Below are 27,520 nucleotides of genomic sequence, written 5' to 3'. Positions count from 1 at the left end.
CTAGTTCTCTTGCTATTTCTATCACATCTGCAGAAACTTCCTCCACTAAAGTCTTGAACCCCTCAAAGTCATCCTTGAGCGCTGGAATCAGCTTCTCCCAATCTCCTGTTCATGTTGATATTTTGGCTTCTTCCCATGAATCGTGATTTTTTTTTTTTTTTAAGATTTATACTTATTTGAGGGAGAGAGTACAAGCTGGGGGAATAGCAGAGGGAGAGGGAAAAAAGCAGTTTCCATGTGGAGCCCAGAGCCTGACGCAGGGCTCCACGTGGGGCTGGAGTGTCATGACCCTGAGATCATGACCTGACTCAAAATCGAGTCGGATGCTCAACCAACAGAGCTACTCAGGTGCCCTGACTCACAAATGTTCTTTTTTTAAATTTTTATTTTATTTAAAGATTTTATTTATTTGACATAGTGAGAGAGCACAAGCAGGGGGAGCAGTAGAGGCAGAAGGAGAAGCTGACTCCCCACTGAGCAGGGAGCCTGATGCAGGACTCAATCCCAGGACCCCGGGATCGTGACCTGAGGTGAGAGCAGTTGCTTAGATCTACTGAGCCACCCAGCCATCCCATGAATGTTCTTGATGGCATCTCACATGGTGATTGCATTCCCAAAGATTTTCAGTTTACTTGGTGCAGATCCACCAGAGGAATCACTATCTATGGGAGCCTTACAAACTGTATTTCTCAAATAATAAGACTTGAAAGCCCAAATGACTCCTTGATCCATGGGCTGCAGAGTGTACATTGTGTTAGCAGGTATGAAAACATTAACTTCATTGGGCTCTTGGGTGACCAGGTGCATTGTCAATGAGCAGTAATATTTTGAAAGGAATCATTTTTTCTGAGCAGTAAGTCTCAACAGTGAGCTTAAAATATTCAATACACCATGTTATAAATAGATGTGCTGTGGGGCGCCTGGGTGGCTCAGTAATTTAAGCTTCTGTCTTCAGCTCAAGTCGTGATCTCAGGATCCTGGGATCAAACCCCACATGGGGCTCCCTGCTCAGTGGGGTGTTTGCTTTTCTCTCTTCTTCCTGCTTGTGCTCTTTCCCACTATATCTCTCTCAAATAAATAACCTGGGGCACCTGGATGGCTCAGTTGTGAAGCATCTGCCTTCTGCTCAAGTCATGGTCCCAGGGTCCTGGGATCCTGCTCCGCATTGCCCTCCCTCCTCAGCATGGAGTCTGCTATCCCCTCTGCCTCTGCCTCTCTCCCCTGATCATGCTTTCTCTCTCAAATGAATACATAAAATCTACTGGGACTTCTGGCTCAGTCAGTTAAGTGTCTGCTTTTGGCTCAGGTCGTGGTCCCAGGACCCTGGGATGGAGTCCCACTTCGGGCTCCTTGCTCAGTGGGGAGCCTACTTCTCCCTCTGCCTGCTGCTCCCCCTGCTTGTGTTCCCCTCCTCAAATAAAATATTTTTAAAAAAATAATAAATAGATAAATACTTTCAAAAATACTCCACTTGGGGTGCCTTGGTGGCTCAGTGGGTTGAGCCTCTGCCTTCGGCTCAGGTCATGATCTCGGGATCTTCGGATCGAGCCCCGCGTCGGGCTCTCTGCTCAGTGAGGAGCCTGTTCCCGCTCCCTGCCTGCCTCTCTGCCTACTTGTTATCTCTCTCTCTCTCTCATTCAGTCAAATAAATACATAAAGTCTTAAAAAAAAGATACTCTACTAATTGAAATAACAATGAAAAAAATTCAGCTGACAACTGATGGGAATTAATGAGGAATAGGTGGAAGACCAGGACAGGACCAAAGTTAGGGAGCTGGATTGGGGAGGGGATCTGCTTTTGGCCTCCTCCTTCTGTCATTTTGCTCCTTGATCCTGGAGACGAACTCATCACCACTTTTCCTCCCCCTGCCATATTCACACATTCTTTTCTCTAGGGTCACTCCCAAGACACTAGAGTTGGAAATTGGAGGAATTTCAACCAGAAGCCACTTTCATGTTAAGGGGGATGGTAATGCTGACTGACAAACTGGATGTGAAGATGGGCCCTGCTATGGATGGCCAACTCCAGTCAGAAATGGGAGAATCGGACACCTGGGTGGCTCAGTGAGTTAAGCCTCTGCCTTCAGCTCAGGTCATGATCTCGGGGTCCGGGGATCAAGCCCTACACGGGGCTCTCCGCTCATCAGAGAGCCTGCTTCCCCCCAACCCCCGCCTGCCTCTTTGCCTATTTGTGATCTCTGTCTGTCAAATAAATAAATAAAATCTTTTAAAAAAGAAAAGAAATGGGAGAATCTGACAGGATCCCCAAACTTCCCTGAACTGTTGAGAAGCAGCAGAGCCTTGAGACGCTCCATGGATTTGGACTCCAGGAATTTCAAGCAGCTGGGCTGGATGCCTCTAGATCCAGTTCATCCTTCTCCCAGTTGTAGGATTGTGTCCCAGTAGCTTTCTGAAGACTTATTCCTCTTGTTCTAGAAAACTTTTTCTCCCCTCCGATTTCCTTGCTACTTAGGGCCCCTCCTGGGACTGAGAGGAGTGAGTAAGATAGAAGGGACCTGGGATTTGTTCATTAGCCTAATGCATTTGGCTGTCTGCCAGAGTTAGATGATGATATTACCAGCGAGGAACCTGTATGGTAAAGTGATGGGGGTTTTGTACCAGTTTTTAGGAGGCACCCTATGCCATTGTTCCCTATTTTCCAGACTATAGTTTCTCATCTAGACCCTCAGAAATGAGCAATGAAGATCAATTCCTACACTAATACAAGCTCAGAAAGAGGTACTATCAGGGTAATGCAAGTGTTTAATTAGGGTATTGTGCTGGGATAATGAGATAAAAGTTGCTCTGCTTTGACCTGACTTGCCAGTAGGTTGTATTTTCTCATTTTTTTACCTGGTAAGTCCATTGAAATCCATTTTGGGGTCTCCTGCCCAGAAATCCTTGGCATCCCTGCCTTTTGCCTCCCTGCTTCTCCAGAAGGGACTGAGGCATTTTTCCTGATCTAGGTTTAGGTCTAGAGAAATCCTTATGGTGACAGGGATATGAGGCAGGAAAAGGAGTAGCCACAAAGAGCAATGGCCCTTTGTCAGCATGGAGCAAAGGTGAGGGGGAAAAGCCTGAGCCAGGAAGAGGTGGATAAATATTTGTAAGCATATGTCCTTCACTGTTTTCAGAAGGGCCAACTTTTTTTGACTGCAGTGTAGAGAAGGTTAGCATTCAGATTAGAGAAGCACTGCGGAAAGGACGTGTTTGGATCGTCTTATTGTCTTGTTCCTCTGACTTGTTTCCTTCTGGAGCAGGTGAGGACTACCCACAGCTTGCAAGGGTGGGGGTAAAGCTATGTCCAGGTGTAACTGAAGTTCCCAAGGGAAAAGCCACTTCTTAGCCTGACTAGTCTTGATTTTTCTTTGTCCCAAGACTTTCCCCACTTCTCACCTCGACCACTACTTCTCTCCTGTTTCCTGTGGGCTGTTCCTCCTGACCCACCATGATCCAGGCTGTGCTGCTCCTTTGCTGTGTCTTTTTTTTTTTTTAAGATTTTATTTTTAATTAATCTCTACACCCAACATAGGGCTCAAACTTACAACCCCAAGATCAATAGTCTCATGCTCTACCAACTCGGCCAGCCAGGTGCCCCTTTGCTGTGTTTTGTTGTCCCCGTTGGCTGTCTTTCCAAGAAATGCCCAGAAAGAGCCCTGACCTTCCAGCCATTTTTGACAAAAATTTGGCCATCCTCTGAACACACTCTCCAGCCAGATCCCTCTCCCAGATCCCAAGACCTGCATGGATCTCTTGCACACCAGCTCCTCCTTAGCCCCTCTGCCTGAGTGCCTATCCAACTTAGCTCTGGGGGTGGCCCTGGAGGAGGCTGGCTGCCCAACTGAGGCCCACAGTCTGCAGTGTGAGCCTGTTAGGATGGGAGGAAAGGCCATCACTGAAACTCTCCTCCATGAGAGGAGAGCACAATGAGAAGGAAAACACTGACAGTACTCAGGTCACTGAGGAATCTGGGGGGACCTGCAGGGAAGCTTGGAGAACCTAACACTCAGCTATTTTGCCTGAGGAATGTCTTGCTGGTGGCAAATACACCCCCTGGCATGGTAGGTCTACCAGCTATCTGCCTCGTTACTGGTGACACAGTTCAAAAATTTTGCTAGTACCCCCTAGAGCTGCAGGAAGCAGTGATGGGAGCGTGAGGAAGAATGAGGCAAAAAGCTGAAGAAACCTCTAAGTTAAGGTTCTCCAAGTTAAGAACTTCTCGGTGTCTACAGATGATGACAATATAATTTATGAAACGTTCCACAGCTATTTGGGAGGGCTTTATGGAGAAATTCATTCAGGAATTTGTCTACGTTTACTTCAGATACTCGGTGACACCCCGGCAATAAGTCTCTTTTCTTGGGACTATTCAATGATGGGGTAGATGAAGTAGTTAGAAATGTAGAAGACCAGGGGCTCCTGAGTGGCTCAGTCAGTTAAGTGTCTGCCTTTGGCTCAGGTCATGATCCCAGAGTCCTGGGGTCCAGCCCCACATTTGACTTCCTGCTCAGCGGAGAGCCTGCTGTTCCCCCTGCTTGTGCTTTCTCTCTCTCTCTAACAAATAAATTTTAAAATATTTTTTAAAGACTTTATTTATTTATTTGAGAGAGAGAGAGAGAGCATGAGAGGGGAGAGGATCAGAGGGAGAAGCCAACTACCCACTGAGCAGAGAACCTGATGCAGGACTTGATCCCAGAACTCCAGGATCATGACCTGAGCCAAAGGCATTTGCCCAACCAATTGAGCCACCCAGGTGTCCCCCAAATATTTTTATTTATTTATTTTTAAATACTATTTTAAATATTTTATTTATTTATTTGACATAGAGAGAGAGCCCAAGCAAAGGGAGCAGTAGGCAGAGAGAGAGGGAGAAGCAGGCTTCCCACCGGGCAGGAAGCCCTGACATGGTGCTGGATCCCAGGACCCTGAGATCATAACCTAAGGTGAAGGCAGATACTTAACCGACTGAGCCACCCAGATTCCCCCTCAAAAATATTAGGAAAAAAGAAAAAAGAAAGGTAGACAAACACTCAACAGATGTACTTTATTTCATGCCAGAGCTAAATCATACATGTGACTGGGATTAGTCTTAACCCTCTCCATTTAGTAGTTCCCAGCCCCTAGTTCTTATTCCATTTTGCTCTTTTCTTTCCTTTCAGTCATCATATACTGTGCATGTAATATATACTATGCATGAGAGGTAATTTAACCTTTTTCTCATTCATCAACCCTGTACTAAATCCCCAACTAGATGCTGTAGCTCACTAATTTAATTCTTAAACTGAAAAGAGATACAGTAAGAGCGAATCATAGATATCTAATCTCTCCTGACTGGGTCTCCCAGCTCATATCATGAGCTAGAGTGGAAAAGTGACAGGGATGTGTAGGAAATGCCAAAGAAAAGGGTCTTAGGTGTTGAGGTCAATGTGGGACAAGGGAACAAGGTTTGAGCAGCCAATACAAATGGACAAATACTTGCAGAGATTGCATCTCTTACTGATTATGGGGGAAAGCAAATATCTCCTTTATTCATGGGGCAGAGAAGTGGGCAGAACTGGATTGAGGAGTAACCAAACCTATTAAGACAGTCTTAGTTCTTGCCTGAACTTTGTGGTAATTTGGTGCCCCGTATAAATGGGTGGAAATAAAGCAGAGGAAGTCTCTGGTGACTTGAAAATGGGGAAGGCCAAGTGGGAACAATTGGGCTGCACTTCTTGATTCTTGGGCTTTTGCCTAAAAATAACAGAACTTTGGAGATGATGGATGAGGTGTGCCCTGTGTCATGGGCTCCTTTCAGACCACAGCCCTTAGGGAAACGGTTTGTGTGTTTCTTGTTTCTCCCCTCTCCAGCATATTCTGTTTCAGACATGTTTGGCCTCAGATTCATCACAATACAAGTTGAGTTGCTTCTTTGCTACCTCCTGCTGTACCCTGTGGATGTTATTTCATATGGAAACCGAACAAATATTCCCTCATCCTTGAGATCCTGGCCACCTTCCTCAGACCCCTTGTCCTGCCAGACTCTGCTCCCAAAGTCCCTGCCTGGCTTTACTCACATGCCTCCTCTACCCAAGTTCCTGGTAGCTCTGCCACTGGTGATTGCCCTGGAGAAAGCTGGTTGCCAGGCTGATGTCTGGACACTGCAACTTCAGCTGTACCGCCAGGGAGGTGTAAAAGCAACACAGAAACTCATCCACCATCTTCAAGAACTCCAGAAAAGCAGAAGCACCGTGAGGGCGGTTTCAGGGGATGACCTATTCTCTGCTCTACAGTTTTTGGCCAGGGAGCGAACAGGCCCACCAAGGGCCCGACGCTCCCCCCCTATCAATAACTGTGAGCAGAAGCAGGAGCAAGGTGTGTACAATATAGTCCGATTGTTGCCACAAGTGGGAACCTTCTACAATCTCGGCACAGCTTTGTATTATGCTGCTCAGAATTGTCCAGACAAGGCCAAGGAACGAGGCCAAGATGGAGTCGTAGATATGGGTTATGACCTTCTGATGACCATGGCTGGATTGTCCGGGGGACCCACAGGACTACTAATCAGTGCTGCACTTAAACCTGCAGTGAAGGCTGGGATTGAACAGTTGATCCAGTATTTCGAAGTGAAAGAGGCAAACACGGCTCTACCAGCGATCAGCAGGGAGGTCTTGTGGGGGGCCTCAGGTGTGAGTGACCTGGAAGAAACAACCACCCAGGCCCTTTGGTCTTGGTTCAGCGGCCTGACTAGTACAGGACTTATTTAATGGCTATGACTTAGATCCTGGGAATGGCAGTCTTGGGATATAAAAGCTGGTGATCACAGAATGAATAAATCTAATATTTTGACAAGCTGTAATGTGTATATGTTCAAAATCCAAATCTCTGGCTGTTATCAAGGAGGAAGGCAATGCTGTAAAATGCAGGAATTTTTAAGTTTGGGGTTTGGAGTCCGAGGATTTAGATTTGAATCCAGGCTCCCCTTGTAAGAACCTCAGTAATCACTGACCAGTAACAACTTTTCTCCAAGCTCAATTTTCAAAATGTCTGTGATTATCATTTTTCACCTGTATGGGTTTTGTGGTAACTAAAAACCAAACAATGAACCTCAAGTTCTTAGCAAGGTACTATCAATAAATATGACTACAGCTCGTCCCTTTCTATCCCAAAGTGTCGAAATTCCGGTCCCACCTCTCCAAGCGCTCTCAGAGCCTGTAGGGTCCCGTGCAACTCTCGGTTTCGTTCCAGTAGCGAGGGTTCTCGGAAATCAGCTGTTTCAGTTCCAGGCTATTCCATTAATTGGACTCCTCCCTCCGTGGGCACGGGGTGGGGCGTAGTTGAGCTAGCCCACCAATCGTTCGAGATGGAAGTGTGGTTTCGGCGCCTCCTGTCCCGCCCCACGGGGGGGAGGAGTTGTGGCGGCGCCAATGAACTTAGGAAGGTTTGGCTGAATGGCAGCTAGCGTCACGGTTGCCAGGCAGCGAATGGCTGGCTCCCGGGTTCAGCCTTCCGCTCCAAAGTCAGCTACAAGGGGGCGGACCCGAGGGGTGGGATGAAGCCGAGGGCGGAGCCCTAGCCCGGGCGCTGGAGTTCTTGCGGCCGGAAGCCTGGCCCTGAACCGCTAGGGAGAGACGGGATTGAGACCCTTATCAGGTACGGGCCCAGAGGGGGCGCGCGGGGGTCGGGTGCAGGCGCGAGTTCCTGCGTGGGAAACGCAGCAGGCCCCGGGTGTACGCCCGGTAGTGGTAAAACTTCGTCTCCAGGTTGAAGGAACTGTCTCCTGCTGCATAACCGAATCTCCCCATCCAGCCCAGCTCTCCAGCCCTAAAACCCATCTTCCCAAACTCCCTGGCAGCCTCCAATACCCTTAGCCAATGCCTTTACCTTCCGGTCTGTCTTAATTTTGATTCTCACCAAAAAAACAAAACAAAACAAAAACCCAAAAACAAATAAACCGATGTCTGAAGGTAGATACGATTTCACTTCCTTCATTGTTAGGTTAAGAAGTGTAAGGTACAGTGGTGCCCGGGTGGCTCAGTGGGTTAAGGCTCTGCCTTCGGCTCAGGTCATGATCCCAGAGTCCTGGAATCGAGCCCTGCATGGAGCTCTGTGCTCCGCGGAGAGACTGCTTCCTCCTCTGTCTCTGCCTGCCTCTCTGCCTACTTGCGATCTGTCAAATAAATAAAAAGAAGTGTAAGGTACAGAGAGGTGAAACGATTTGCCTGAGGTCACATACAAAATGCAATTCTTTTCCCAAAAGCTGTTGAGCACAAAATATATGCCTAAGAGAATGGGAGATGCTGGAAAAAAACTTGTTAAGTGTTACAGCCTTTAACCCTCGTATTTGCGATCAATTTTGGGAAGACCATGGGTTTTTGTTGTTTTGTTTTTTCATATTTAAACCTCAAGGTTAACTTCCCACCTTGCTCTTTTAATAATAACGGAGATTCGTTCCTGGAGAAGGGGGGGGGCCTCTCCATTTTTTGTTTTTTGTTTTTTATTTGTTTATTTGTTTTAAAGCAGTACAGGTGCATAGTTTAAAAAGCTAAGCACTAGTAAAAGGTTTAAAATGAAAAATAGGAACTCCTGACCAGTCCTTTCCTCCCCGTGTTACTTCAAAGACATTAAAAAGCATCTCATGATTATTCATACTGGTGGAAGAGAATCTCTCCCACCGCAGAGATATTTCTTTCATTTGTAATAAGATCATGTGACCTTTTTTAGACCACAGATGTATGTAAATACCTTTTTCTGTTAGGTTCAGGCTGCAGCAAGAGTAAGTTTTGATTTCCTAAACAGACAGATGGCAGGGGCTGGGAAAGAGAGGAAGAAAGATTCTTAGCTCAGCCTACTTGTTGACATAAGAACCAGTTTTTTTTTTTTTTTTTTTTAAAGATTTATTTATTTATTTATTTGACAGAGAGAAATCACAAGTAGGCAGAGAGGCAGGCAGAGAGAGAGAGAGGAGGAAGCAGGCTCCCTGCTGAGCAGAGAGCCCGATGCGGGACTCGATCCCAGGACCCTGAGATCATGACCCGAGCCGAAGGCAGAGGCTCAACCACTGAGCCACCCAGGCGCCCAAGAACCAGTTTTGAGTGAAATTTCACTGTGAAAAAACAAACACCTCTGCTTTCTTTGCCTGACCCCACCCTGGTTGGGGGGGGGTGGAGGGAAAGTTATCACAAAGTTGATAATCTACAAGAAGAATCAGAGGTCGATAGAGGTCTTAGAAGTATCACAGTCTTAGGGATTAAGTGACCCCTTGGGCAGTATTTAAATATCTGGAATGGAGTTCCTCCTTCCTGTATGGAGAGCAGATTATAAGTTATACCTATCTCTAAAGAGGTTTCAGCCCTTGATAAAGTTTTGGGACCAGCAGGGGTCATGCTGAAATAAATATCTACGATGTAAGTGAATACAAACACAAGCAAATAAATCTAAAATAAATTCATTGAGGGTGATAGATGAAATAAAGATGTTGTAAATATTGTTTAGTGAAGCTGAATGATGGATACATGGATGGTTCTTGTCCTATTCACTCTTCTTGGTGTGTGTGTTTGAAAATTATCTTTTTTTTTTTAAGATTTTATTTATTTGACAGAGAGAGATCACAAGTAGGCAGAGAGGCAGGCAGAGAGATAAGGAAGCAGGATCTCTGCTGAGCAGAGAGCCTGATGCGGGGCTCGATCCCAGGACCCTGGGATCAGGACCTGAGTGGAAGGCAGAGGCTTTAACCCACTGAGCCACCCAGGTGCCCCTGAAAATTATCTTTAAAGAGGCCCCCATATTAGAGCTCTTAAATAGTACTCTCTGGAAGAATGTGAACCAAACTGGTAATACTGGTTATGTGTGAAGACAAGAGGGGAAGGGACCAAGATTAGGAGCGGGGTCAATGTAGCTTTAATTGTATGTGTGTGTGCGCATTTTTTTCTTACCTGTGTAATTAAAAATCTTTATTGTAGTGATAAGCAGTGATGAGACTGTGGCTGATTTAGTCTAGCAAAATTTCCGGTTGTAACCTGCATCCTTCAGACTCAGACCCCAAATGGCGCAGTGGGAGATGTTGCAGAATCTCAACAACCCATTTCAGGATCAGCTGCACCAGCTGTACTCAGATAGCCTCCTGCCGGTGGACATTCGACAGTACTTAGCTGTCTGGATTGAAGACCAGAACTGGTGAGTGCCTCAAGAAGTTGGATTTGGGTAGGATGAAGAAAGTGTTCTTCTGAGCGCCAGGATCCTGGAGACACCAAAAGCAGGATGGGGTTAGAAGGCCTCAAAAGACGGTAGCAACCCCGCAGTGATACTAATCCTTGTCATTTCTGATCCCCAGGCAAGAGGCTGCACTGGGCAATGATGATTCCAAGGCTATCGTGCTGTTCTTCGACTTCTTGGACCAACTGAACAATGAGTGTGGCCGCTGCAGTCAGGACCCTGAGCTCCTGTTACTACAGCACAACTTGCGAAAATTCTCTCGGGACATTCAGGTACTTAGAGGAGCCAGGAAGAGCCAAAAAGCTGAATAGAAAAGTATAGAGGAGTATAGAGGAGTATGGTTTAGGGTATGGAACAGGACCTGGAGATGTGAAAGGATGGGGGCAAATCCGGGCAAAGGGAGGACAAGGTCTGGACTTGGGGGGATCACTGGCAGAGAGAAAGGCAGAGTCTAGATGACCCTGTTGGGAAGAGGCTAGGTTTTAGGGTACCAGTGGTGAAGAGGGGGAGGGCAAAGGACCCTGGAGGAGGGGGACTTACTGGGATCAGTGGTGGGGCAGGTCTGGAGGGCTAGATCATTGATGACAATTGAGTTTAGCCAATTGTTTATCTTCCTACTGCAGGGTCTTCCCCAGGGCCCTACCCAGTTGGCTGAGATGATCTTTAATCTCCTTCTGGAAGAAAAAAGAATTCTGATCCAGGCTCAGAGGGCTCAGTTGGTAAGAACAATTTGTAGTGATTTTGAAAGCTCCTGGAGTAGAGAGTGACTGTGGAAAGGACTCAGAAGTTTGTCTCAGAACAAGATCCTCCCCCACATTCCATGATATATATAATTGCAGGCTGGATTTTAGGGATGAAAGATCGGAATTAAAATGTGCTCAGAGTCTCTTATTTCAGGAGCAAGGAGAGCCAGTCCTCGAAGCACCCGCAGAGAGCCAGCAGCATGAGATTGAATCCCGGATCCTGGAATTAAAGGCTATGATGGAGGTGAGTGGATGTGGGAAAAGTTAGGGTCAGTAGGGCTCAGCCTGCCATCTCCCACAGAAGCAGCCTCCTCTGGGTCTTATCTCGTCTCCAGACACTGAAGAAATCCATCTGCCACCTGAAAGACCAGCAGGATGTCTTCTGCTTCCGGTATAAGATCCAGGCCCAAGGTAGGAAGCAAGCACACTGAGGGGTGGTCGAAACACTAGTGCCTGCTGGGAGGCCAGGGGTGGAAGAGGGGAGAAGTGAAGAGCCCCAAGAAGCAGTAATCTCTGGCTACTGTACCAACCGCAGTGGGTGCAGCCCCACTCCCAGGGAGAGCTACAAGGGCCAGCCAGGGCTCTGGAGGTTAGGCTGGAGGTGTGGCTGAGGGCCAGTGGGTGGGCGCTTGGGGAGACGTATGACAAACTGCCTCAGCAGATCGAGTGGGCTTTTGGTTCCGGCATGACCCTTCAGAGTCTCCCTGAGGGCCCAAAGGTGCCTCTGCTTTGCTTGGGTCCCCTTCTTCTCCCTTCAAAATGCCCCCTGCTCCCTGCCCCTAAATCTGCCCGAGGTCCTGGTCAGGATGGAGAGGGGAAGGAGCCCTAGGTCTGAGCATTTGTCTCACTCCTGCTCCTATCATCCAGTGAAGACACTCTCTTTAGACCCCCATCAGACGAGACAGCAGCAGCTTCTGCAGGAGACTCTCAATGAACTGGACAAAAGGAGAAAGGTGGGAGGCAGACAGAGGGAGTGGGCAACAGAGAATGGGGAAAATGAGGGATGTGGGAGGCCTGGCCTCTTAGCCTTGGCTGCTTTGTCTCTTCCTCCCCAGTTGGGTGGTGGAGGGCGATCGTGAGAAGTGCTCACTACTTACTTTATGTCTTTCTTAGGAAGTGCTGGATGCCATCAAAGCATTGCTAGGCCAGTTAACGACCCTCGTGGAGCTACTGCTGCCCAAGTTGGAGGAATGGAAAGTCCAACAGCAGAAAGCCTGCATCGGAGCCCCTTCGGATGGAGGGTTGGAACAGCTGGAGAAGTGGTGAGAGGCCCGCCCAGCCCTTGTCCCAACCACGCCGCTGTGCTTTGTAAATTGTAAACCATGAATTGTAATGAATTTTCTTGTTCATGTAATGAATGATCTATCTAGGCAGGAGATATTGCTGTCCTTACTCTCTGCTCCCCAAAATGATCCCAGCTCCCTTGTCTGACCACAGTGAACCTCTCTTCATTCTCACCATGCAGAGAACCCAGAGCCCGGTCTTTGCTTTGGTGAAAAGAATGGTTTAAGCCATAGCTGGTTTTTCCTTCCTTTTTAATCACCTAAGAAATAGGTTTTTTACTTTTTTTTTTTTAAGATGTATTTATCTATGCTAGAAGAGAGAGAATAAAAGCAGGGCGGGGGAGGAGAGAGGGACAGAGGGAGAAAGAGAATCCTTAAGCAGATTTCCTACTGAGTGCGGGAGCCTGATACAAGGCCTTAATCCCAGGACTGTGAGATCATGATCAGAGCCAAGATCCCAAGCCAGCTGCTTAACCAGCTGAGCTACCCAGGTGCCCCACTACTTTTTTTTTTTTTTTAAACTGTAGTGACTATAATATCAGAAAAAAAGAAAGACCATTACCTATTATTATTGCCCAGATGTAGCTACTGTAACACTATACAAAAATTGAATCGTATTTTTGTACTGTTTCAAGAACTGTGGTTTTTGCTTTTTATCTTAGCAGTGTATTACAGTATTTACCTGTGTTATTTATTTGTTTTTTTTAAAATAAGACAGGCTGATGTTTCTTTTTTTCTAAGATTTTATTTATTTTTTAAGTAAACTCTGCACCCAACGTGGGACTCAAACCTACTACCCTGAGATTGAGAGTTGCATGCCCTACTGACTGAGACAGCCAGGCACCCCTTACCCATGTTTTTGGGTCTGTTTGTTTGTTTGCTTAAGTAGACTCCACGCCCAGCATGGAACCCAACGTGGGGCTTGAACTCACGACCCTGAGATCAAGACCTGAGCTGAGATCAAGAGTCACATGCCTAACTGACTGAACCACCCAGGTGCCCTACACCCATTTTATTTTTAATGGTTGCATCATAGTTCCCTGTATGGAGGTAACATAATTTAGTTAATGAACTCCTATTTTTGGACATTTAGATTTTTTACTTTCTTGCTATTTTTCTTTAATTTATTTATTTGACAGAGATCACAAGTAGGCAAAGAGGCAGGCAGAGGGAGAGGCAGGCTCCCTGCTGAGCAGAGAGACCAATGTGGGGCTCGATCCCAGGACCCTGGGATCATGACCTGAGCCAAAGGCAGAGGCTTTAACCCACTGAGCCACCCAGGCGCCCCGTTCTTGCTATTTTTTTTAAGTAAGCTCTTTTATATTAATTTTTTGTAATGGGGAAAAAAACTAATTATGTCTTTCAATATACTTAAAACACCTACTGTTTTAAATATTTTCTAATGAGAAAATTCATTGTTATTTATTAAAAATGGGGGTGCCTGGCTGGCTCAGTTGGTAGAATATGCAGCTCTTAATCTTGGGGTCATGAGTTCAAGACCCATATTAGGGGTGGAGTTTACTTTAGTATATGTGCTGCCGAAGCGAGCACGAGTTTACTTTAAAAAAATTAAATAATATTTTAAAAAGTAAACTATTGGGGCATCTGGGTGGCTCAGTCAGTTAAGTGTTTGCCTTCAGCTCAGATCATGATCCCAAGTTCCTGGGATCGAGCCCTGGGTTGGGCTCCCTGCTTGGTGGGGAGCCTGCTTCTCCCTCTCCCTTTGCCTGCCGCTCCCACTGCTTGTTCTCTCTCTCTCTCTCCATCAAATAAATAAATAAATAAATAAATAAATAAATAAATAAAAAGTGAACTATTAAGAATCAATCACAACAGGGGCGCCTGGGTGGCTCAGTGGGTTAAGCCGCTGCCTTCGGCTCAGGTCATGATCTCAGGGTCCTGGGATCGAGTCCCGCATCGGGCTCTCTGCTCAGCAGGGAGCCTGCTTCCCTCTCTCTCTCTCTGCCTGCCTCTCCATCTACTTGTGATTTCTCTCTGTCAAATAAATAAATAAAATCTTTAAAAAAAAAAAAAAGAATCAATCACAACAATGTTCAGGTAAATTGAAAACAGATATATAGGGCTTAGTATAAAGAATCACTACTTAAACTGCAATTGCAAACATAGCCATCATTTGTATAGGGTATGGTAAACTCTGACCTACTAGTGATATCTTGCTCTTTTTAATTTTTAAATTTTTTCAAAAAATTTTTTTAAATTCCTGGTTAGTCACCATAGTTTCAGGAATAGAATTTAGGTATTCATCCCTTACATACAATACCCAGTGCTCATCACAAGTGTCCTCCTTAAGCCCACTTCCCCTGCAGCAACCCTCAGTTTGTTCTCTATGGTTTAAGAGTCAGTTCAATAGTATGCCTCTTTTTATCCTCACTATGTTCATCTGTTTCGTTTCTTAAATTCCACATATGAATGAAATCATATGGTATTTGTCCTTCTCTGACTGACTTACTCACTTAGCATAATGCACACTAGCTCCATCCAGGTCATTGCAAATGGCAAAACTTTGTTCTTTTTATGAGTGAGTAATATTCCATTATATATATTCAACAAATATTTTGGTTTTTTCCAAGCTTTTTCTTCCTTTCCTACCCTCATTTTCTTTCTTCTTCCTTCTGCCTCCCTCCCTTTTTTTCTTTTTCCTTCCTTCCCTCCCTCTCTCTTTCTTTTGTTCTTTCTTTCTCCATCCCTCCCTCTCTCTTCCCTTTCCTTTCCTTTCCTTTTCTTTTTTTCTTTATTTAATCTGGAAATGGGTCCGTTTTTAGATTCTTTGTAAAAAAAAAAAAGTCCCCAGTTTGTGAGGGTAAACTCCATTCATGGGAGAAAACACAGAGCAGAGGTAGCCCTGGAGCTGAAGATCAGCTTTGAGTTTTGGCACAATTTGCAATTCCACAGCTTTCTGGTCAACCTTGCACTGCTCTGTAATCTCACAATTTTCTGTTAAAGATCTCACCTTCCTGGTGTCTGGGTTTATGCAACTTCTTCTTGAAGTAAGCATCAGTGAGATGCTTGGGAATTTGCACACTGCTGATAGCAATCTTGGTGGAGGTGGCAATGACAGATTTGTAGTATGTTCTACGCAGAGGAACTTGATTGAGGGCCAGAGGTCCAGTCACAAGTAGCAAGCCACACTGTTCTAATGATTCAGGAAAACCACCCTCTTGCCTCTGTGGAGCCCAGGGAGGATGATCACAGTGGTGCCTGGAGGGGCACCTGGGTGGCTCAGTCAGTTAAGTGTCTGCCTTCCTCTCAGATCATGATCTCAGGGTCCTGGGATCAAGCCCTGAATGGGATTCCCTGCTCAACAGGGAGTTTGCTTCTCCTTCTTCCTCTCTCTCTGCCCTTCCCCCCACTCATTCTCTCTCTCTTTCTCTCTCTCTCAAATAAATAAATAAAATTAAAAAAAAAAAAAAAGTGGTGACACTAGCTTGCAGTTTTCTCACATGCTGCCTGAAAGGTTTTTTTTGCCATGGCTCAACAGCTTTCAAGCCCCATCTCCGGTAGGATAATACCTAGGCATTTGGGGAAGTTTAACTACCCCGGTATCACCAATCTTGTCACCACCAACTGGTTTTGTGACAGTAGCAGGAACCTTCTTTTTCTTTTCAACTCTGGATTTAGCTGCTGAATACTTCCTGTTGTACATGGCCTTTCTGGAATACATAGCCGATAGGAACTACATGCCAATTCCTCTGACTAGGACAGGGTTTTGGGCTGCAATGGGGCTCCCATTTCTTTGGCATTTCAGCCTTGAGGTTACCCTCCTTCATCCTGCTACCAGCTTCAGCCTTCTTGGCTCCAGGTTTCTTTTCCTTAGGATCTGGCTTCTCATCTTTTTCACCCACCATTTTGTAAGATGAAAAAGGATTTTTTTTTTTTTGAGAAAGGATTTTTTTTTAAGTTTATTTATTTATTTAAACAATCTCTACACCCAGTGTGAGGCTCACACTCACAACCCTGAGATCAAGAGTTGTGTGCTGCTCCAACTGAATCAGCTGGGCACCCCGATTTCTTGCTATTTTAAACAGTGCTGCAGTAAACATCCTCATAGCTTTATCTTTATATCCCTAATTATTTCTGTACTATAAATTCTCAAAAGTGGTATTCCTGGGTTAAAAGATACACCTTTCTTTTGGTGGTGTTATTGTGTTGATCCTTTGTTTCATTGTTTTGTTTTGTTTTTTAAGATTTTATTGGGGCGCCTGGGTGGCTCAGTTGTTTAAGCATTTGCCTTTGGTCCAGGTCATGATTCCAGGGTGCTGAGATCGAGCCCTGCATTGGGCTCCCTGCTCAGCGAAGAGCCTGCTTCTCTCTTCCCTCTGCTGCTCCCCCTGCTTGTTCTCTTTCTGTCAAATAAATAAAATCTTTTTTATTTTTTATTATTATTACTTTTTAAAAGATTTTATTTGGTTATTTGTCAGGCAGAGATCACAAGTAGGCAGAGAGAGAGAAGGGGGGAAGCAGGCCCCCTGCTGAGCAGAAATTCCTAATGTGGGGCTCCATCCCAGATCATGACCTGAGCCGATGGCAGAGGCTTTAACCCACTGAGCCACCCAGATGCCCCTTTTATTATTATTTTTAAAGGTCTTATTTATTTGACAGAGAGAGCACAAGCAGGGGAAGCAGCAGAGGGAGAGGGAGAAACAAGCTCTCTACTGAGCAGGGAGCCCAATGCGGGGCTCCATCCCTGGCCCCTGGGATCATGACCTGAGCTAAAGGCAGATGCTTAACAACTGAGCCACCCAGATGCCCCAAATAAAATCTTTTTCATCTTTCTATTTTTTAAATTTTTTAAAAATTTATTTGTCAGAGAGAGAGCATGCACACAAGCAGACAGAGTAGCAGGCAGAGGCAGATAGAGAAGCAGGCTCCCTGCCGAGCGAGGAGCCCAATGCGGGACTCGATCCCAGAACCCTGGGATCATGACCTGAGCTGAAGGCAGCGGCTTAACTGACTGAGGCACCCAGGCATCCCTTTTTTTTTTTTAATTTAAATTTTTTAAAAAGATTTTATTTATGTATTTGACAGGGAGAGATACAGTGAGAGAGGGAATACATTGAGAGAGGGAACACAAGCAGGGAGAGTGGAAAAGGGAGAACCAGGCCTCCTGCTAAGCAGGGAGCTGGATGCAGGGCTCGATCCTAGGACCCTGGGGATTATGACCTGAACTGAAGGCAGACACTTAACGACTGAGCCACCCACGTGCCCCATAAAATCTTTTAAAAAAAAAGAAATAAAAATAAAGAATTTATTTTATTTATTTATTTGTCAGAGAGAGAGAGAGAGCGAGCAAGCAAGCATTAACGGGGGAGTGGCAGCCAGAGGGAGAAGCAGGCTCCCTGCAGAGCAAGGAGCCTTATGCAGGACTTGATCCCAGGACCCTGGGATCATGACTTGAGCTAAAAGTAGATGCTTAATTGACTGAGCCACCCAGGCATCCCTTGTTTTGTTTTTTCAGTATTTTATTTACTTATTTATTTATTTGGCGGGGGGCCGAGGGAGAGAGTGAGAAGCCAACTCCCCACTGAGCATAGAGCCCAACATGGGGCTCCATCCCAGGACTCCAGGATCATGACCCAAGCTGAAAGCAGGTCCTTAACTGACTGAACCACCCAGGCACCCCTGTATATTTATTTTAAATAGGAGTCATATCATATGTACTATCTTGTGATTTTTAACAATTTAGTATTTTTGGATACTTTTTGCAAGTTAAAAATTTGAGCCTAGGCACCTGGCTGGCTCAGTTTCTGGAGGGTGTGACTCTTGATCTTGGGGTTGTGAGTTCAGGCCCCACATTGGGCATAGAGATGACTTAAATTAATAAACTTAAAAGCAATTGAACCTATATGATTAATAGTTGTTGTCTGATTATTTCCTTAGGATACAGCTTAGAAATAGAAGACTGCAGGGGCACCTAGGTGACTCAGTAGGTTAAGTCTTATCTCAGTTCAGGTCTTGATCTCAGGGTTGTGAGTTCAAGCCCTGTATTGGGCTCCATGCTGGGCACAAACCTACAAAAAAAAAAAAAAAAAGAGAGAGAGAGAGAGAAAAGAAATACTGCAAATGGTGTGCATGTTTTTTGAGTCTTTTTAGACGTTAGTTCCAAATTGCTATCCTAGTCTATTTGCTCATATGTAGCGTATAATTGACTTCCTGTCACCACATTGCCTATTATTATCTTTTGTTATAGAGATAGTAAAGTACAGAAGTTGAAGTATTATGGCAGACTTGGTAGGTAGGGCATGTGACTCTTGATCTTGGGGTGGTGAGTTTGATCCCCACTTTGGGGGTGGAGCCTACTTTAAAAAGTCTGGATTATGCAGCCAGACTGCCTGGATCACCCACTCATTCCATACTAGTTCTATGACCTTGAGCAAGTCACTTAGCCTTTCTCTACTACAGTTCAATTATCTGTAAAATGGAACTAATAATAGTAGCCACCTCATCGAGTTGTGATAAGGATTAAATACATTAAGTACTTAGAATAATAGTACATATCAAGCATCATATGAAAATAGCTTCATTATAGAAATAAATCTCTCAGCAGTTTCATATGTGAAAGTGGCTTTGATTTTAATCCCTCGGATTATCAGTCATGTTGCATCATCTTTCATATGCTTCTGGGTTCTTTTTTTGTTCCAGTCAGTTTCTTGCTTTCTATCTAGTTAAAGGAGAGCTTCTGGAGCCCGTCTGGGGGCACCAGGACACTCATCAGTTCTCTCTCCCTCTCTGGAATCCCATCACCCAGGTTCACAGCTGGAGCCAAGCTGTTGTTTCACCTGCGCCAGCTGTTGAAGGAGCTGAAGGGATTGAGATGCCTGGTTAGCTATCAAAATGACCCTCTGACCAGAGGGGTGGACCTGCGGGAGGCTCAAGTCATGGAGTTGCTACACCACCTGCTCCAAAGGTCTAGAGGCCAGTGTGGGAGCTCCTGGGAGGGCAGAAAGAGCAAGAGGAGCCATCCGTATAGAGACTGAGCTCTATTCTCTCCTCCATCTCTCTCTGCAGAGCCTTTGTGGTAGAAATCCAGCCCTGCATGCCCCAAACTCCCCATCGACCCCTCATCCTCAAGACTGGGACCAAGTTCACTGTCCAAACAAGGTTGGCATTTCAGAACTCATTCCTGCTTCCTTTCTCCAGCTCTGGTACTACTGTTTGCTTTCTGGCTTTACAGATCTCTCTGATCTTGTCTTCTCTCTTTTCTCCCCAATCCACCTACCACCACCACTACCACCTTCCCCCTCCCCCCCCTACTCTTTTCCTTCTCCTTCTTCTTCTTTTTCTTCTTCTTCTTCTGCTTCTTTTCCTCCTGTCACCTAGGTCTTCTAATCTCTTACCTTGTCTTCTTCAAACATCTGATCTCTCCAGGAGATGGAGACTGACTGCTTTTCTCTATCCAACTCCTTTTTCCCTAGGCTGCTGGTGAGACTCCAGGAAGGCAATGAGTCACTGACTGCAGAAGTCTCCATTGACAGGTCCGGTGGGGCACATGGACCATGGGGAGGCTGGGGCATAGGCTTCTGGGGCAGAGGAGACACGCAGTCTTCACCATAAGGTCCTGGGGTTGTGTTCTTACCCTGTCCATGCCTACTCAGAAATGAACTCCTCACTTTTGTCGAGCACTACATAACCTACAGCTTGTCAAGTCCTTGTTCGTCACAGGGACCCCATGAGTTAGGTATTATCAGTGCACCATTCAAATGAAGAAATAAGCCTGGAGAGGGTATGTCTCCTGTGCAAGGCCATGTGGCTAGTGAGCGCAGATCTGGGTTTGAACCCAGGTCTATCTATTCCTAAAGACTAAATTCCTAACTTCTACACTGATTTTGCTTCCCAGTGATTTTTTTTTTCCTTTTCAGGAATCCTCCTCAATCACAAAGGTAGGTGTCTGACAAGGATGCTGCAAACATCTGGGCGCTGCACGACCTGCACAACCACATGGGGGCGCAGGCAAGGAGGAGGTTGATTTGGTTGGGGCATGGACAAAGGGAGAAGGGAGAACCGACAGGAGGCGGAATATGTGTTGTTTTTCCTGCTGAGTTTTTAGAGTAACTCTGCTTCTGTTCTCCATATATCTTCTTCCCCCTGAAATAGCTTCCGGAAGTTCAACATTCTAACCTCAAACCAGAAAACTTTGACCCCGGAGAAAGGGCAGAGTCAGGGCTTAATTTGGGACTTCCGCTACCTGGTAAGAAGGGCTAGTAGCTTAAGTGTCTGGTCCAGTGGAACAGGCTGAAGGAAATTCCCAGGCCTTGGGAAGTCTTGAGGCAAAACAGGGGTTCCAGGGAACTTGGACATCCCCACTCTGGCATTTTTCTCTCCTTCTCTCAACCCACAGACTCTGGTGGAGCAACGTTCAGGTGGTTCAGGAAAGGGCTGCAATAAGGTGAGGCCTGGACAGAGAGAATGGGGGGATGGGAGGAACTTGCCAAAGGGCCCTCTGATGTTTGTGTCTTCGGCTGTCCTAGGGAATGGTGGGTGTGACAGAGGAACTGCACATTATAAGCATTACCGTCAAATACACCTACCAGGGTCTGCAGGAGGAGCTGAAAGTGAGTGAAAATGGAGGGCAGGGAGAAATGAAGCAGATTTGGCTGAAGGCATTAAGAAGGGGTTAAATAGAAGCCTTGGGGGGCGCCTGGATGGCTCAGTGGTTTAAGCCTCTGCCTTCAGCTCAGGTCATGATCTCAGGGTCCTGGGATCGAGCCCCACATCAGGCTCTCTGCTCAGCGGGGAGCCTGCTTCCCCCTCTCCCTCTGCCTGCCTTCTGTCTACTTGTGATCTCTATCTATCAAATAAATAAATAAAAATCTTTTAAAAAAATAAATAAATAGAAGCCTTGGGAAATTCTCCCCCTTTGCCCCCGTCAAAGCTAGAAACATTACATCCCTCCACTGACTCCTGTTTTCTCTTCAGACGGACACCCTCCCTGTGGTGATTATTTCTAACATGAACCAAGTCTCCATTGCCTGGGCCTCGGTTCTTTGGTTCAATCTGCTTAGCTCAAACCCCCAGGTAGGAGGTGGGGCCAACGGTGAAGGATGGCCAGGAGGGGTGTGGAAGCTTGGCATGAGGGCACTTCTTCTGAGCCATTCTTCCCACCCGTGCAGAATCAGCAGTTCTTCTCCAGCCCCCCCAAGGCCCCCTGGAGCTTGCTGGGTCCTGTTCTCAGTTGGCAGTTCTCCTCCTACGTTGGCCGAGGTCTTGACCAAGACCAGCTGAGCATGCTGAAGAACAAGCTGTTTGGTACAGACCTCCTTTTCCCTCAGCCTTTCCCTCGTTGTTGTCTCCCCAGCCCTCCATCCGTTCCGTTCCGTTCCAGGGACCCTGGCCTTGCCTTCTCCATTATCTGAACTGCCTGTCTTCCCTCAGGGCAGAACTGTAGGACGGAGGGCGCATTGTTATCCTGGGCTGACTTCACTAAGGTAACTCCCTGCATCCCATGCGGCCAGATCAAGCTTCTACGCAAACCCTAGTCCTTCCCTTCCTCACACGTCCTGCTCACTGCGGACACCTCCACGTCTCTTCCTGCTTTCCCATTCCTCCTGCAGCGAGAGAGCCCTCCTGGCAAGCTACCGTTCTGGACGTGGTTGGACAAAATTCTGGAGCTCGTGCATGACCACCTGAAGGATCTCTGGAATGATGGGTAAGGCCTAGGTCAGCCTCCCTCTCCCCGCCACTCCCTTTCTGGCTTTCTGGGCTTGAGAGCGGACCGGTGCGCCCTCCTGTGGCGGAAAAGGAGAGAGCAAACACTGGTGCAAGATCGCAAGGTCACATCCGCTCCGGTGTGCAAAAATAGTCACAGCCAGCGCACGCCCAGTGTCCACTGAGCCCTGGGAGCCTGATGAGCGCTCTTTATGAGTTCTTTCGTGTACTCCTTGGAACGACGCGGAGTCACAGAGATGTTCAAGAATTCACCCAACGGGCGTAGTTGGGATTCAAACCCAGGCCTGTCTGCAAGCCCACGCGCTTTGCACGACACTGCCTTGCTCATTTGTACAGCATTTTGCCTCTTACAAGATGCTTTTCGTCTCTGACTTCGCGGAAGTCTCGTACCTCCTCCAACCATGGAAGGCGGATACCAATACTGTCAGTAAGATGAAGTGACTTGGCCGAGAGCAAGGCCCCAGAACCTGGCCCTCCCTCCCCAGACAGGGAGAGCTGGGGAGCAGGGAGGTGGTCAGCCTCATGGCAGCCTTTCTGTGTTTCAGATGTATCATGGGCTTCGTGAGCCGGAGCCAGGAGCGCAAGCTGCTCAAGAAGACCATGTCCGGCACCTTTTTACTGCGCTTCAGCGAAACATCGGAAGGGGGCATTACCTGCTCGTGGGTGGAACATCAGGATGACGGTCAGCAGCTTTGCCCTCGAGGTCCCCAGAGCCGGTCCACTCTGGCCCTCGGCCGCCCTGGACTTCCCTGGCTCTGTCCGCAATCTCTCAGCAGGCTTGGGGTTGGACGGGCAGGGCGGGGTCATCCCAGGCCCAACCTCCTCTTTCATGCCTGCCTGTTCCCACATCCCTTCTGCAGACAGGGTGCTCATCTACTCCGTGCAGCCTTTCACCAAGGACGTGCTGCAGTCTCTCCCACTGACTAAAATCATTCGCCACTATCAGCTGCTCACCGAGGAGAACATCCCGGAGAACCCACTGCGCTTCCTCTACCCCCGAATCCCCCGGGATGAGGCTTTCGGGCGCTACTACCAAGAGAAAGGTGAGAAGTGTTGACACACGTCCCTGGAAGGTGGCAGGGGTTCTCAGGCATCTACAAACCCAATATCTTTCCTCCAGACGTGGAAAAATGGATAGCCAGAGAAGTGAAAGTCTTTGTGCCTAGGATGCCAATTGTTAGTGGGGAGACATGGTTATCAGGACCATTTGCATGAGGGGTCCTTGGGCTATGCATCCAGCCCCCTGACGTCCCTATCCTCTTGCATATGTGCCCCACAGTTAATATTGAAGAACGGAGGAAATACCTGAAACATAAGCTCATCGTGGTCTCTAACAGGTGAGAGATGTGTTTCTCGACCCATCCTCCCTAACCCTTGTTGGCTGATGGAGTGACCCAGATCTGCCCAGTTCACCTCGCTGATCTACTCTCCTACTAACCCATACTCTTGAGCCTCTAGGGTTTTTTTCTGGTTCTGCCATCCTCTTTCCTCTCTAGTGTTCTGCTGCCATCCTTAGGTTGTTTCTACAGGCCTTCCCTGCTAATACCCGCCATCACCACTGATGTTCCTGGGCAGCTACTTGAAGCATGGTACTAAATACTTTTTTAACAACAGGTTTGGTTGGTTTTTTTGTTTTGTTTTGTTTTGTTTTTTCATTTTGTTGAATCCTTTTGAGAATCCACCCAAGTAGGTGATTAACAGCCACATTTAAGGAAAATTTATCATATGGCAGATATGGGACTAAATGTCTGTGTTTAGTTTCTGATTTATTGAATCTTTGTACTAGGCCCATGGGGTGGCTGTGGGTATGAACCTCTGTAGCCAAAGAACGTGAGGTTTACTGTAGCATGCTTCCGGTACCTAGCTAAGAAACGATCCAGGTCTGCCAGATTCCAAAGTCCTGCTTTTTTTTTTTTTTTTTTTCCATCTTAAAACAACACCCATCTATTTTTTTTTTTAAAGATTTCATTTATTTATTTGACAGAGAGATCACAAGTAGGCAGAGAGGCAGACAGAGGGAGAGGGGAAAGCAGGCTCCCTGCTGAGCAGAGAGTCCGATGCAGGGCTCCATCCCAGGACCCTGAGATCATGACGGGGGCCGAAGACAGAGGCTTAACCCACTGAGCCACCTAGGCACCCCAACAACACCCATTTATTATCTCACATTTTCCATGGATCAAGAGTCTGGTTGTGGCTTAGCTGAGTTCTTTGCTCAGGGCCTCACGAGGCTGCAGTTCAGAGTTTCGGTTAGGACTTCGATCTCATCTGAGGCTGTGGTTCTCTTCAAAGCTCAAGTGATTGTTGGCTGAATTAATTTTCTTGGAGCTGTAGGATTCCTGGCAGCTTGTGTCTTCAAAGCCGACAGGAGAATCTCCAAAGTCCTGCGTTTAACCATCCTACTGCCTCTTGTATTCTATTAGGCGGTGGTGGTCCCATTTTATTGACGATAAATCTGAGGCTCAGAAAGCTAAAGATCACCCATCCAATAAATAATAGGGCTCAAACTCTGGCAAGCCTGATTCCAAAGCCTGTGCTTTTAAGCCCTCTGCTCTGTTGCTCTGTTGCCTTCTTCTTCTTTTTTATTTTTTAAGATTGTATTTATTTATTTGAGAGAGAGAAAGCGGGTGAGCAGTGGGGTAGGGTGGGGTGGTAGAGGGAGAGGCTGAGAGAGAATCTCAAGCAGATTCTGCCACACTGAGCATGGAGCCTGACCTGGGGCTTGATCTCAAAATCCTGAGATCATGACCTGAGCTGAAATCAAGAGTCAGATGCTTAACTCACTGAGCCAACCAGGCACTGCCCACCCCCCTCCCCGCTCTGTTGCCTTCTTAGCCTAGAGAGATAGTCTCTGCTTGCTCTGCCATTCCCCACTTCCCCTAAACAACCAGCCCTGCACCTTTGTCTGTGTTGTGGTATCCAGACAGGTCGATGAGCTGCAGCAACTGCCAGACCTTAAGCTGGAGCCAGAGGCGGAGTCATCTGAGCTGGAGTCGGGCCTGGCACCATTGCTAGGGCAAGAAACAGGCCTGGAGTTAGGGCCACTGCTAGAGGCAGGCCTGGACCTGGGGCCAGCCCTCGAGCCCCTGCCAGAGCCCACACTAGATGTGGTAGCAGGAATGCCAGAGCCAAACGTGGGACCAGAGCTGAAGCTGGAGCCTCTTCTAGACCCTGTATCCCAGGCAGTGTCAGAGCCAGATTTGCCCCATGACCTGAGACACTTGAACACTGACGAAATGGAAAGTAAGTGATGAGATGGAGCTCGGGAAGAGGGGACACATTCCCTTTACCGATTGCCCTCCCTTACCCATTATAGAAAAAGCTGAGCTCTAAGCTCCTCTTTGGAGGGAGGCTCATTTCTTTGTGATTCCTTTTATTAGGAAATGTACATGCCCCTCTTTCCCCAACCTAAGTGCCTCCTTGGGCCTTGTTCAGACCTCTCCTGCCATCCTCCCTCATTTTCCCTGCTGGGTTGGGAACTCCTTACCTAAGATCAGGGCCTGATTTCTTTCTTTGGACTACCTTAGTCTTCAGAAACACTATGAAGATTGAAGAAATAATGACAAATGGTGACCCTCTGTTTGCTGGACAGAACACCGTGGACGAGGCTTACGTCTTCCACCCCAGCCATTTCCACACGGATGGGCCCTTGATACCTTCTGACTACTAGGAACAACATTTCCTCTGTTCTTCCTGTATCTTTTGTCCCTTCTACTCCCCACATCACAGTGTTGCTTTCCAAGGATGGAAAACCTGTTCCAACCTGGTTAACTCTGGCATTGGGAGTGGGAAGTAAAGGCAGACTATGGATAAGGAAGGGGCACCAAGGAACCAGAAGAGATGTTAGCCATGGCTCTAACTAGGATCTTTGAGGCCAGCTGCTGTTTGGGGAGGTACCGGAGTTCTGAGGGTAGGCCAGCAGAGTTAGGTGGTGTTGAGGGGGCTCAGGCACTTGGAGTGGCTTCTTTCCAGTAAAGGAAGATGTCAACATTTGAATAGTTGGTAAGGCTAATGTGGTGGTGCCCACTAGCATTGGCCATCCATAGGGAACAGAGACATGTGATAGGATTCCATTTCTCTCTTCTGGTTCTTTCATGTCTAGAATAACCTTTTCCTTCCTTCTCCCACTCCTGATTCAAGGCCTAAATTCCTTTGTTTTCTGCCATGACTGAGAGCTTCCTGCTTCAGCCCACCATGCGAAGCTCTCCTCAGCAGAAGGGAATAGGAGATAAACGTCCCCTGCATACCAGTGTCTTCCCCTGCCCCCCAAGCTGGCCACACCCGTTCCTTCCCCTAAAATGATCCTGCCAATCTAATATTCTGTGAAGCTTTGCACAATAATTTACTCCGTTCAGTCTCCACTTCCTCAATGCTTAGGAGACAAATCACTCTTGGAGGCCAGGGATGGTAGGATGGCTGAGAATTTAGGGATCACTTTTTATAGTATTAGATAGAATGTGGTATTTTTACAGAGGAAGAGAAGCCCTGGGTCTTAGATATTTCTCTATTAAGATAACCATTTGTTCTTTTGTACAATATATTGCTTATCTGAAAGGAGAGTTTCTATTCCTTGGGTGTGGACCTGGGCAAAAACCACGTTCCCCGAACTTAGAACTTTGAATGTTTATCATTGGCTTCCAGACAGTCTCACACATTAATCATTCCCAGGGAATCCCAGGACAATGGCTGTTTTTTTCTAGCATAACTTGAGATGGAATGAAAGTGAGGCCCTGTACGTATGGCTGTTTTCTGGCTGGTATGTTAGAGGAATCAGCCTCTTCAGAAAGAGGCCCTTCTTAGCAGAAGTGGCTAATAAACTTTGTGCTGACCTACAAGTGTTTCCTCTCTGAACTTCTTTACTTCTCTGCTCACAAAGACTGATGTCCTTGGAGACACCGGCAGGCTATGTAGGATCGAGGTCAGCAAATCACAACCTGTCTTCCAGCCACCCAAGTAGGCATCCTCTTGTGATGTTTTTCTTCTTACCCCTCTGTTTATGTATTATTTTTCAAAGATTTTATTTATTTATTTGACAGAGACACAACGATAGAGGGAACACAAGCAGGAGGATGGGGAGAGGGAGAAGCAGGTTTCCCACTGAGCAGGGAGCCTGATGCGGGGCTCAATCCCAAGACCCTGGGATCATGACCTGAGCTGAAGGCAGAATCTTAATGACTGAGCCACCCAGGCATTCCTTACCCCCCTATTTAGAACAGGTCTTCCTGTCCCTTAGATTCTTCCAGGGGCGTTGGGAGCCATCTGTGAGTTGGGGTATATGATGAGCAGTTCTATAACTAGCCCATTGTCACTCAGCTGGTTGGTGACAAAGCCAAGATACAAGACGGGGTCTGTTTGATTCCAAAGCCCATGTGTTTTTAATCTTGTGACTATGGAGAAAAGGACGGGGAATGACCACAGTAGCCTTCCCCTTTTCTTTGTTTCCAAAGGTAGCTGACCTCCCTTTGGGTAGTCAAACCCTCTAATGGGGCTCACTCACAGATGACTACTCAGGGAGAATTCCATTAATTTGAGGGATTTATCACCATCTTTCTGGAATGCCCTTCCTGCTCAAAAAGCTCTTTTGATCCTGCAGTGATTGGGATTCCTGTGTTTGGCCAA

The 27,520-nt window shown here is 46.8% G+C and overlaps 2 protein-coding genes and 1 pseudogene across 4 annotated transcripts; 2 read left to right on the top strand and 1 right to left on the bottom strand.

Moving 5' to 3' along the window:
- The first annotated feature begins 5,756 nt into the window (after nt 1-5,756).
- On the top strand, nt 5,757-7,124 carry APOF (apolipoprotein F). Its single transcript, XM_004773134.3, has one exon. It carries the CDS (start codon nt 5,757-5,759, stop codon nt 6,744-6,746), a length of 990 nt encoding a protein of 329 aa, XP_004773191.2. The 3' UTR covers nt 6,747-7,124.
- A 374-nt stretch (nt 7,125-7,498) lies between these two features.
- STAT2 (signal transducer and activator of transcription 2) lies at nt 7,499-26,736 on the top strand. Of its 3 annotated transcripts, none has more exons than XM_004773132.2 (24): nt 7,499-7,632; nt 9,942-10,155; nt 10,313-10,466; nt 10,818-10,913; nt 11,092-11,181; nt 11,273-11,348; nt 11,805-11,890; nt 12,051-12,199; nt 18,987-19,145; nt 19,247-19,339; nt 19,654-19,713; nt 20,098-20,118; nt 20,333-20,426; nt 20,577-20,624; nt 20,707-20,790; nt 21,155-21,253; nt 21,349-21,484; nt 21,611-21,663; nt 21,790-21,884; nt 22,450-22,586; nt 22,765-22,947; nt 23,184-23,241; nt 24,825-25,144; nt 25,429-26,736. In XM_004773132.2, exons 2-24 carry the CDS (start codon nt 10,025-10,027, stop codon nt 25,569-25,571), a joined length of 2,565 nt encoding a protein of 854 aa, XP_004773189.1. In that variant the 5' UTR covers nt 7,499-7,632; nt 9,942-10,024; the 3' UTR covers nt 25,572-26,736. The 3 variants fall into 3 exon arrangements, with proteins under 3 accessions (XP_004773189.1, XP_012901651.1, XP_004773190.1); XM_013046197.2 differs by having other exon boundaries at nt 7,500-7,632; nt 11,823-11,890; XM_004773133.2 differs by having other exon boundaries at nt 7,524-7,632; nt 10,012-10,155.
- Nucleotides 14,940-16,086, bottom strand: LOC101690434 (annotated as a pseudogene).
- Nucleotides 26,737-27,520: the final 784 nt, after the last annotated feature.

Source organism: Mustela putorius, unplaced genomic scaffold (genome assembly GCF_011764305.1).
Source record: "Mustela putorius furo isolate JIRA1106 unplaced genomic scaffold, ASM1176430v1.1 tig00003988_pilon_pilon_pilon, whole genome shotgun sequence".
In the NCBI taxonomy this organism is placed as follows: Eukaryota; Metazoa; Chordata; class Mammalia; order Carnivora; family Mustelidae; genus Mustela; species Mustela putorius.
Note: the sequence above shows the minus strand (reverse complement) of the source record. Positions and strands in the feature narration are given on the sequence as shown.

What these genes read in the sequence shown, in the direction of transcription:
- APOF (XM_004773134.3), top strand. Translation starts at nt 5,757, where the DNA reads ATGATGGATGAGGTGTGCCCTGTGTCATGGGCTCCTTTCAGACCACAG.
- STAT2 (XM_004773132.2), top strand. Translation starts at nt 10,025, where the DNA reads ATGGCGCAGTGGGAGATGTTGCAGAATCTCAACAACCCATTTCAGGAT. An exon ending in AGGCTCAGAGGGCTCAGTTG is followed by an intron (nt 10,914 to 11,091) that starts GTAAGAACAATT and finishes CTCTTATTTCAG; the next exon opens with GAGCAAGGAGAGCCAGTCCT. An exon ending in CAGGAAAGGGCTGCAATAAG is followed by an intron (nt 20,625 to 20,706) that starts GTGAGGCCTGGA and finishes CGGCTGTCCTAG; the next exon opens with GGAATGGTGGGTGTGACAGA.